At 38.2% G+C, this 11,772-nt stretch overlaps 1 protein-coding gene across 2 annotated transcripts; it reads right to left on the bottom strand.

Moving 5' to 3' along the window:
- Nucleotides 1-3,673: 3,673 nt before the first annotated feature.
- LOC128316975 (rhamnose-binding lectin-like) lies at nt 3,674-8,083 on the bottom strand. 2 transcript variants are annotated; one of them, XM_053235823.1, is made up of 10 exons: nt 7,939-8,083; nt 7,760-7,795; nt 7,598-7,642; nt 7,381-7,510; nt 6,221-6,330; nt 5,869-5,913; nt 5,633-5,771; nt 5,399-5,506; nt 4,941-4,973; nt 3,674-3,921 (listed from the first exon to the last, which is right to left on the bottom strand). In XM_053235823.1, the coding sequence occupies exons 1-9, from the start codon at nt 7,970-7,972 to the stop codon at nt 4,949-4,951; spliced, it is 672 nt and encodes a 223-aa protein (XP_053091798.1). In that variant the 5' UTR covers nt 7,973-8,083; the 3' UTR covers nt 3,674-3,921; nt 4,941-4,948. The 2 variants fall into 2 exon arrangements, with proteins under 2 accessions (XP_053091798.1, XP_053091799.1); XM_053235824.1 differs by lacking the exon at nt 4,941-4,973.
- Between the last annotated feature and the right edge of the window lie 3,689 nt (nt 8,084-11,772).

Here is an 11,772-nt window from a genome sequence, read left to right as displayed (position 1 = left end):
TTAATAAGAATAAAATTAATTTGGTTTATTTCAGGTGAAAGAATGATCCAATGACCTTGATTATCTAATTTTTGACTTATAATCTGACCAGAAAATGTGTCCCTTAAAACAGCGACTCCTGCTGTTTTATTCGCAGCACCAAAAGGAAATCATGTCACAACCCCACTGATTCTTCCAAAACATCATCTCTTCTTTGCAGGCATGAGTTCCTTGAACAAAGCAAAAATTCTGCTTCTTTCCCTTTACAAAACAGAAACAATGCTTTTCTCTTTAACAGGTCCGGTATAGCCCTGGCATTAACAGAAAAAAAGTTAATTGACATGAATTTGAAAAAATTAACATGTTAATAAAAGGAAAATCTCCTAAAAATCTGCTAACTCCATTAACTGGCTAGCCACCTGTTACATGCTGCTGGAGTCTCGCGCTCCACGTTACTGCGCGGCAATAAGAGTAGAACTGTGAGTGGGCGTGGCCTTAATCTTATCCCCGGCCACAGCTACTTAGAATATTGGGTGACCTTGGAAATGAAAAGGCGAAGTAGGAAATGAAAAGTAAATGACCAGCAGATGGCGCCAGTGATCATTTGCATTTTTTCCCTTTTGACACTAACAGCGCCTCCATGCTGAAAACCCAATCGCTTGCACTTGGTTTTGATTTCATTCATTCATTTTACATTTCGGTATTAAAACATGTTATGTTTTAATTTTGATTATGACCATAAAATATCGAAATGATGAAGAACATTATGGTTTGATTTTATTTTTATTTTTGACACTAATGTTGCATGCTTACATGGAAAATTAAAATGCAAATAGATTGCATTGTATTTTTCATTTTGGGAAAAGAAATGGCAAATGGAGGTTTGCATTTTAATTTTAATGTAATTTTATTTTTGGCACAAAATACCTCCCATAGCCTACCTGGGCTGTGAAGCACAGAAATGAGAATCATAAGCTGTCAGGTATAAAATGTTACATACATACTGTAAATTACATTTTTAATTTTAAAATTAAAATTTACTTTTTAAATTTAATTTTTTTTTTATTTTTGTTTATCTTTTTTACATAAACAGGTCAATATTTTAAATAAATTTTTGATTCTCAGCAGCTCATGCATAATTACATAACGAGGTACTATTAAAAACGGTAATATGGCAATGAAACACATTACTTTTTAAAGGAATGTTTCAAGAAACTTGTGGTAAGTAGCTATGAAACTCCTTACTTTATTTCATTTGCACATTTAATAGGTATGTTACCATAACATCCCATCCCTTGACAGGTGCCATCGTAACGAGATAATCAATGTTATTCACTTCACCTGTCAGTGGTTTTAATGTTATGGCTGATCGGTGTATATTTAACACTAGAACCAACACTTGGGTACCTAGTATACAGTCCATGTGTTTTCTGTAATTGTGTTGGCCCACTGTCGGTACAGTGCGTGTGTTGCTAGTTTAATGTATCCATTTTATGCATTTGCATGTGTTTTCTGTAATTGCATGCGTTTTCTTTATTTGCATGTCATTTCTGTATTTGCATGTGATTTCTGTATTTGCATGCGTTTCCTGTATTTGCATATGATTTCTGTATTTGCATGCGTTTTCTGTATTTGCATGTGATTTCTGAATTTGCACGTGATTTCTATATTTGCATGTGATTTCTGTATTTGCATGTGATTTCTGTATTTGCAAGTCATTTCTATATTTGCATGTGATTTCTGTATTTGCAGCGCATTGGGCCCTGTCGGCCACCGTACACCTTTATATATGAATTATACTGTCGAGTTTATTCAGAGTGTTCGCGCTTATGAGGGAAAAGATTAAAAGAATTAAAGACAGTATGATTTTATCGGAGGATGAAAGCTTATAAATGGCTTATAAATCGGTTCTGTTTACTATGGTATCTTCTTTTAATGCTTTGTGATACTTCACATTCCGGGCATCAGCCTAGACACTTCAAAATAATTAAAACATATCAGTTTCCCTGAGGAAAGATTTAGTGCATGCCAAGCTTATTAGGGAAAAGCTGTTTAAAGACTGCACGGTTTGTTTTGAAGGATGAAAGCTGGTTTATAAATCAGTTCCATTTGCCACAGCATCTTCTTTTAATGCTGTGCAACACTTTAGATCCGGGACATCAGCAGAGACACTTAAAACAATTAAAAAAATAGCGGTGTCCCTGTGTTATCTGTTAAACATGCCTTCAACTGTGTTCAAGCTAATATTATTAACCTGGGTTGCCAGTTTTCAGCAATATTTCCAGCCCAACTACATCACAAAAACAATGCAAAATACCTAAAACTAGTCCAAAACATTTGTCCATTGGAAAAGGGAAAAATGTTTCTTGTCTTTCTCAGCCTTTCAAGTATTTCATTTTTTTCTATATATCTTGGATGCCCAAAGTATTCTTAAACCCAATTTAGCAACCATGTCATTAACTGTTCTGTTCATGCTCCTCCTCTACTGAAAATATTCAGACTGAGCATGGAGCAGCACAAATCCTGACTTTATGGATCTCTATTAATGGTCAAAAAAGAAACTGTAACAAGCACAAGGTGTAATAATAACTCTATGGAAGCTAAGTGGTGTGAGCACTGCCCTGTAATTGCAATCTTGAAACAAGAGCAAATCAACAGTACATTGGCTTTTATCTGCCAAATAACTCAATTTGAAATCATTGGCCGCTCAGAAGAGGTAATTAGAATTTCAGTGGAATTTAAATGTATTGAGTTGTGAATGAGGATTTTATGAAGATTAACATTTGTTAAACAGCTGATATAAATGCTGATAAACAGCCCCATATGGACAAGCCACCACTGCAGCAGTCTTTTTTCTTTTAATTTTAATGTTTTGTAGAATGACTCTGAATTGGTAAATGAATTAAGGTGCTTTTCATTTTTTGGTAGTACAAATTAATAACACAATGTCTTGTTTGAACCACTTTCACCCTTATATGCATAATATTATGTTGTATCAAATGCCTTTTCCTAGATGGACCAATGCTCAAACCACTGTTTAAGGGACTAAATTATTCTGGGCCACCGGAATCTCACCCCAATGTGAAAGAATACAACAGTAAGACTTCCTAAAGTAGGATATTGTGTGTCCAGTCCAAGTGCCCAAATTTTTCTTCTTCTTTATGTTGCATAAAATCTCTTATTTTCCTATATTAAGCAATGTTCAGACCAATGTTTAAGGGGATAAAATTTTGGACCATCAAAATCTCATGACTAAAATTGGATCATTTTTCTCCACCCTGGTCCAAAGTCTTCTTTACCCTATGAAGTGTTATACTTTCTAAAATCATTAGACCACTGTTTGAAGTGTTAAAATATTTTCAGCCAGCAAACACTACCCGCTGCTACACTATGCTGCCCTTAATCATTCTCTCCTTATTTTCTGATCTATTTTATTGAACACTTGACATGTATTGTCTGTGCATGAATGCCTTTAATAACTTAATGAGTGTAATTACTGATCTCTTAAGTATGCCTACTTGTGTTACAGCCTTGGACTATGTATCTGTATTCTGCCTTTGAATTACCTTTTGCACCTGTCTGCTTGAGCTCTGTTTTTAAAATGTTAATTAGAGTTTGTTTATCAGCTCATGAACTGGACACAAACTGTATCAATTTTAACCAACTGCACATGAATTCACACAACTCTCATCTGTTATGCTTGCACTCAGAGGATAGTTTATTGCACAATCATTAAAAAAGTGGATTAGTTTAGGAGGAACAGATTACATGTTTCAAGAATAAAATCATTAGATCAGTTGATTATATAACATGCAAAGTTTAAGTATACCACCACCAAGACTCCAGCACGTTATCATGTGCCTGGTTGCATATTTAAAGCTGAGTCTTTTTCAGACTGAAGAGAGGCCGCTGGGGAGAAAGCTGCAGTCCCTCTAGGTATACCTTCAATAGCAGTAACAACAAGGAAAAAAGAGTAATTGTAGTACTGCACATAAAATAATGTTTATACAGTACCCTAGAAGTGACATGATTCAGAATAAAGATGAAAAATAATTTAATTTAATTTTGGAATATTTTTGCAGTATGTTTTGTGTTGTATCATCTTTTGAGATTTAGTATAAAATGAACATTACATAGTGATGTTAGTATTTGGGAACTTTTTAAAAATATAAATCTTGTTTGGCCTTTAAATTTTTGCATTGTGGCTTGGACTTACACTTTTTGACTTTAATACATAAGGAATAAAATATGAACGTTCATACTTTTATAGGAAAATTAATCAAAATAAAAAAAAACTAACACAGTGATGTGAAACAGTTTGATAACTGTTACCACCTTGAAGTTTATTATTTTCCACCTGTGTTTTATTTCTCTTATACTACAGCAATTTTCCAATGATTACATTTGTTGATTTATTAATGTACGGGCTGGTCTATTATCACTTACACTCTGTCTTATCACTTTTTTTAATATTATTTAGATGAACGTCCCTGTGAATGAGTTGTTACTATATAAATGATAATTTATTAGAATGAGCGCTTTAATATTAGCCTGTGATTTGAATTTTAGCCAGCACTATGATCAGAGCTGCCGTTATAGAAAATGAACCAGTGACCTTCTGACCAGGCAGCACTGAGAATTCATCAACACTGTGGTATAAATAGAATATTTATATTCTCAATATTGGCTGAATCTCCTTCAGTAGATACATGGGAGAGAGAGAGAGAGAGAGAGAGAGAGAGAGAGCAACTCACTGTTAGACATAGGCGTACACAATTTTCAGGTACTTATAGGTGCCAATGCAGGCGTCACAGAAGACATTATTTGTAGCAGATATTATAATATATATTATATTATCTATATCTATTTATATATTATCTATTATCTATAATATTATAATATGTAATATAACATAATATAAAAGTAAAAAAAAAACAACTGGGGAAAAAAAGATTACAAACCACATGGCTCAGCATCCCCAATTACAGCCTTCCCTGCAGGAAACAAATTAATTGTGTAATGAAAAAGATTTTATAAAGCTCTCAACAAATTTTGAGTATACAAATGAAAAATAAACCATTTATGATTGCTTTACTTTCAATGTGCATAATAAATAAATTAAACTGGAATTTATTGGATTTTTATGAAAAGTGTGCACTTTTACTTTTACTTTTACTTTTTCTGAATTTAAGATAATTTTATTTTTACTACATTTAAAGACCCTGCTCCTGTCCGTATTGCAATAATGATTCTACAGGTGCAAAAAAGATAATGAATGTACATTTAAAGTAAAAGACTTTTAAAGACTTTTAATCATGGCTCATAAGGGTTTTTGTTCTTTCCTGTTTACCCCAGATTACTGAAAAGAGGTAAAAACCAGTATTCAAAAAAAAGAAAGTATTGTTAGGGAGACACTCACTGACTAATGCATATGTAGGACACAGTGAGATATTTAACAGTCCGAGGACAAGGATCTGTAAAGACAGTGGGTGAAGCTTCCACAGTGCAACTCTGCTGTCCATTGCACCTGTAAATGAAAGTAAGATGTTAACATGGCCTCTTTGAGCACTGGACAAGTGCATCTACTAAGTAAAAGCTTAAAAAAATCTTTAAAAAACAAACAAACAAACAAACAAACAAACAAAAACGTTACAGTGTTGCCACAGTTGCGAGCGTGTTTGGAGCATAACAGTTGATTTTCCTGGTCAAACCATTGGGGACTCCATTTGAACAGGTTGTAGTATCAGCACGCCCGAAGTTTGCATTTATGATCAAAATACCTTCACCAGTACCTGCACAGATATACAGGTAAGCTTGCTGTAGATTAGCAGCAAAATCAAAAGTAATATAAAGCTTAGTAGCACAACCATAAGGACAAATAGTTCTTACCACATCCCAGTGTGCTGTAGCCGTGCTCACAGATCACAGCTCTACCTAAAGGAAAGAGACAAAGCATATATATATGTATGTATGTATATTGGGTTGGTTTTGATATATGAGCACCTTTTGTCAACTGACATGACAAAGTTGCACATGAATATTGAAAAAAATTGTCCTAAGGCAAATCGCTATCACTTCTTTAATGTTTTGCATAAATTTTCAGCAGAAGCTTGCAGAGGGTGAGAAAAAGGTGTCAGTATTGGATCAGTATTAGTGTGTTAACAGTGAATTCTGCACTGTGATACCAATTTCATAAGAGCCTTCATAAATTCTAACATAGCCCACTCTATAGACTACTTACGATCAGGGTAGCAGCTATAAGTGGTGTGGTAGTATTTGTAGGTTCCTTCACATGGGTCAGGGGTGTCAAGCAAATCCGTGTTTACCTCACACTCTGCTAGTCCATTGCATCTGTTTGGGTAAATAAACCAAATGTTTTCAGCAGGTTTGAAGTGTCGGCTTTTGCGCATTCAGAATTTGGAATAAATAGCGGAACTATTTAGTGTATAAATCTTCTCATTATAATGATCACAGAAGAAAAATAAAATGGCAGTGCCTGTCTATTTAGTTAGAAAGGGCTGAGGCAACTTTGTGAGAGTGAATTTGTCTTATCATCCTTGTGTGGACCTTCAGCTGACATAATTATTAATGCAGCAAATTAATATGATGCTTAACCCTTACCTTGACTTCAAATTTTTGACTCTTAGTTTTTAATTACTTGCTCTTAATTAACAGTGGTGGCTCAGTAGTTAAGGCTCTGGGTTACTGATCAGAAGGTCAGGGGTTCAAGCTGCCACTGTTGGGCCCTTGACCTTCTCTGCTCCAGGGGCACTTTATCATGGCTGACCCTGTGCTCTGTCCCCAGATTCTTAACAAGCTGGGCTATGTGAAGAAAAGAATTTTACTGTGTTGTAATGTATATGTGACAAATAAAGGCTCCTTTTCTTCTCTTCAAATAATAATTACAAGGCTGTTATGTGTGATGGACCCCATTGTGAAGCAGAGCTACTGTTACACACTGAATTTGATTATTTTTCGAAAACAGCATGCCTTGAAGTGTTTCATTCCTCCGATCCTGAAGCAATTTCTCAACTATTACAATTTGTTACTTATTAAAGAAGGACATGTTGTACATTTTATCCCTTTACAGTTATGTTTAATGCTGTGGAACATGAAGTTAGTTTCTCTTATCTTGTACGTTATAGCAGATATAGACATTTCCTCACCAGCACAATCTCTTTTTGCTCCTCTCTCTTGAAACTAATCAAACAAAAAAATTGTCTAGTGTATAGAGCTGCTGTAGAAAATTAATCAGCACCTTGTGACCAATTAGATTGTAGCATTTAGCAGGACAGTGGTATAAATTATTTTAAAGAATTATATAAATAATATTAAATCACTTGTGTTTAAATTTCTGCCAGTTGTGCTACCCAAGAAATTATAAGCCAAGAAACACTGTACCTCTCAGCAATAGTGGAAATACTCGAGGAACAGCTAGTATCAGTAACCTGAAGAGGGGGATGTGTAGTACTGCAGATGCTTCTGTCCGTACGGCCGTACAGAGTAGACCACACCACTATCAGTCCATAGTCTGAAAACATATAAATATAACAAGTCTTTCCAGTTCAAAGAAATTCACATTTATTACAGCATTGTTATGAAAGACAATTAAACTTACCACAAGTGAGGCGATGGACATCACCATCGCAGGTAATCACATTCTCTGAAAGAACAGATTATACACACAGATATTTGAATTATTTGGTCAGGTACAGTGTGAAACCATTATCATATGCTAAGTTATTTAAAATCATGGTGTTTGACTGCATTCAAATATTACCTCCAGAAACAAGCAAGCCAGGTGCTGTAATAAGTACTGTAAAGCAAAACACAGATAGTTTACTATCAAAAGAACATAAATTTGACTACTTTCCTATTTCTCCTGTTAAGAGGGATGAGGTAAAAATTTAGCTTAACACACCCATGGATTTCATATGGAAAAGCATGGAAGAAACTTACAGGTGAGTAGAGTAAGCTTCAGGAAAGGCAGCATGATGCTGAATGTGTCGAAGCAGTGATGTTGGATGCTGTTGGTAGATGCTTTTGGATGTGTTGAAGTGCTGCACCACTGGCACTGATCTCTCTATATATAGTATATCGAGTACCAGCAGTAATTGAAAACAAAATACTTGCACTAAAGCCATTCACTTGACCCACCCAGAAGTAATTACATACAATTTCACAGGAATTCTGACAAACAGTGTCAAACAGTAACTAGTCTCAAAAAGTCATTATTTGAGTGCTTGTTTTTTTTTTTTTTTTTTTGCAGGAATTTGTCCTAACCACAGTATCTTTGATTGCTTTTTCTGAGCTAAAAAACCAGAAGGAAAAAAGAATACCAAACTAGAAACTTTTTAAGCAGAAAAGAAGCCCTAACTATACAAAGAGACTTTTGAGAAAATTTCAAAGAACCTTTTTTCTAAGAGTATCAAACACTGTGAGATGGGATTCCTTACATAAAAATCACCTAAATTTTGTGATCATGTATGACAGTGCTTTTCACCATATTATGCTCTGAAATGTGAAATGTAGTGCCCATGCACACATTAGAGAGGACAACTGACAGGAAGAGCAGCATAGTTTTGGCAGAGGAGTGTGGGCGCCTCAGGCATGGATATTCAGCCCCCAAGGGCATAGGCGCAGAGCCAAAGCCAGTTTTAAGGCTCGCCCATGGAAGCACAACTGGTTTACGTGTCAAACAGGTTTGCTCTCCTTAGCGAGTCACTAACTGAGAAGCTTGTTGAAAGTGCCCCGATTGTAGGAGACGCTATTCTATGACACATGATGTTAGGTAAGTATTTAAGGTATAGGTGTTAAACTCAAGGCGTACAGGCCAAATGTAGCCCGCTGCCTTGTTTCAATCCGTGCAAACTTAAAAAAAATATATACTGCTCCAAAAAATAAGGGAACACTTAATCATTACAGTATAACACCAAGTCAATTAAACTTCAGGGATATCAAGCTGTTAGGAAGCATAAGCGATTATGAATCAGTTTCACCTGCTTTGGTGCAAATGAAAGTGACAACAGGTGCACTGTAGAGGCAACAGCAAAACCACTCCCAAGACGGGAATGGTTTTGCAGGTAGTGGCCACAGACAATTGCTCTCTCCTTATCCCTCCTGCCTGATTTGTCTCTAGTTTTGTGTTTTGTTAGGGTCCTTGTCACTACTTGTAGCATGAGGCAGTACCTGCAGCCCAATCAGGTTGCACAGGTAGTCCAGCTCCTCCAGGATGGCACATCCATACATGCCATCACAAGGAGGTTTGGTGTGTCTCCCAGCACAGTTTCGAGAGCATGGAGGAGATACCGGGAGATGGGCCATTACACAAGGAGAGCTGGACAGGGCTGTAGAAGGGCAACAACCCAGCAGCAAGACCGGGATCTGCTCCTTTGTGCAAGGAGGAATAGGAGGAGCACTGCCAGAGCCCTACAAAATGACCTCCATCAGGCTACTGGTGTGAATGTTTCTGACCAAACTGTCAGAAACACACTCCATGAGGGTGGCATGAGGTCCCAATGTCCTCTAGTGGGACCTGTGCTCACAGCCCAGCACTGTGCAACTCGATTGGCATTTGCCAGAGAACACCAGAATTGGCAGGTCCACCATTGGCTGATTCTCTTCACCGATGAGAGCAGGTTCACACTGAGCATGTGTGAGTGATGTGAAAGAGTCTGGAGATGCCGTGGGGAACACTGTGCTGCCTGCAACATCATCCAGCATGACCGGTTACTGCTGTTAGGTACCGGGATGAAATCCTCCAAGCCATTGTCAGACCTTACTTTGGTGCAGTGGGCCCTGGGTTCCTCCTTGTGCATGACAGTGCCCGGCCTCATGTGGCCAGAGTGTTTAGGTAGTTTCTGGATGACAAAGGCATTGATGCTATTGACTGGTCCTCACGTTTCCCAGACCTGAATCCAACTGAGAACCTCTGGGACATTATGTATCAGAGCATCCGAAGCCACCAAGTAGAACCATAGACTGTCCAGGACCTCACTGATGCCCTGATCCAGGTCTGCGAGGAGATCCCCCAGGACACCATCAGCCATCTCATCAGGAGCATGCCCAGATGTTGTCGGGAGTGCATACAGGCACATGGGGGCCATACACACTACTGACTTACATTATGAGTTGCCATGACGAAATTCATTCAAGTTGGATCAGCCTGTAATTTCAATTTTTTTATTTTGATTTTTGGTGGAATTTTGACTCCAACCCTCAGTGTGCTGATGACTTTGGCATCCACTGACCATTGTGACATCATTTTGTGAATAAATAAAGATTTTCAACTTGAATATTTCGTTCATCGAGATCCAATGTGTGATTTAAGTGTTCCCTTAATTTTTTGAGCAGTGTATATTGAAATGGCCCAAGGAAATATACTAAATTACTTTTCACACATTTGGTAGGGGTCCCTAGAGGACTAGTGGTTAGGCCACAGCCCTGTCACTGCTGCAGCCTGGGTTCGATTCCTGGCCAGGGAACCAACCCCAGCCCCTGGGTTTGCATGCAACAGTGCACTCTCAGTGCCAGTCCCAAGCCCGGATAAAATTGGGGATAGGCGCATCAGGAAGGGCATCTGTTTAAAAGCTGTGCCACATCAAATACACAGACCAATGCGCCGCTGTTGTGAACCCTAACGGGAGCAGCTGAAAGAGGAACAGGTTTTCATGCAATTGGTAGTAGGAGCACTGATTTGGTGATGGCAAGATTTTCTTAATTAATCATTTAAGACACTATCTACTGTAAATGAATCTCACCATATTTGTCATGGTTATTTTGAAATCGGCATTGAACTCCATTACCAATCAGCCCCAGCACCTCACATGACCATGTCACATGTTTTCTATCACTTGCCCCTGTGTCTCGTTTCACCCTGATTATTGCCTGGATGTTTTTGCCTAGTATTTTTTGTTCTAGTTCTAGTTCTGGTTCTTGTTGTCATGGTTTTGGTTATCTGGCTGCACTTTATTTAATAAAATCTGCACTCGCATCCACCTTTGTCTCCCAGTTGGGATAGAAAGCTTGGCCTAAACATGGATGCAGCAGATTTTTTCATTGTCCAGGAAACCCTCCTAGAGAGCAACTGCCTGCTCTGGGGGCAACAGGGGAAGGGCGTGGGTCAATGCCATGTGCCCCCTCAAGAAAATTTTTGAGGAGGGGACCACCGACTCTGTCTCCTTGCTCCACTGAGGACACCTCTCTGCCTTCCTTCTCCCTTGAGGACATCGCTCTGCCTCCCTGCTTGGCTGAGGACATCACTCTGCCACCCTGCTTGGCTGAGGACATCACTCCACCTCCTTGCTACGCTGATAATGTCACTCCGCCTCCTTCCACTGATGACATTTGCTGTGCCTTCCTGCTCCATTGAGGACGTCACTCTGCCTCCCTGCTCCTCTGAGGGGGGTTCTTCTGCCCCCTGCACCACAGAGGACGCCATTACAGATCTCGGCCTTGCCATGGGCGTTACTCCGTCACCCTGGTCCACCTCGGACGTAATTATGCCACCCAGCCTCACATCAGATGATGCTCCACCTTCCTACTCCGTTGAGGATGTTGCGCCGCCTCGTTGCTCTTCTGAGTACATCGCTCTGCCTACCTGCTCCACATGCAATGCATTTTTTAATGCAATATTTTTGTTAAACCCCTTAAATTAAAGCTGAAAGTCACTTCAATCACATCTTTTGTGATTGATTGCTTCATTTCAAATCCATTTTGGTACACAGAGGCAAAATTATGAAAGATTTTACATCTTATGGACCTGACTATATATATATATATATATATATATAT

The sequence above is a fragment of the Pangasianodon hypophthalmus genome, chromosome 8 (genome assembly GCF_027358585.1).
Source record: "Pangasianodon hypophthalmus isolate fPanHyp1 chromosome 8, fPanHyp1.pri, whole genome shotgun sequence".
NCBI lineage: Eukaryota > Metazoa > Chordata > Actinopteri > Siluriformes > Pangasiidae > Pangasianodon > Pangasianodon hypophthalmus.
The sequence above is the reverse complement of the archived record's forward strand: the minus strand, read 5'-3'. Positions and strand labels throughout refer to the sequence as shown.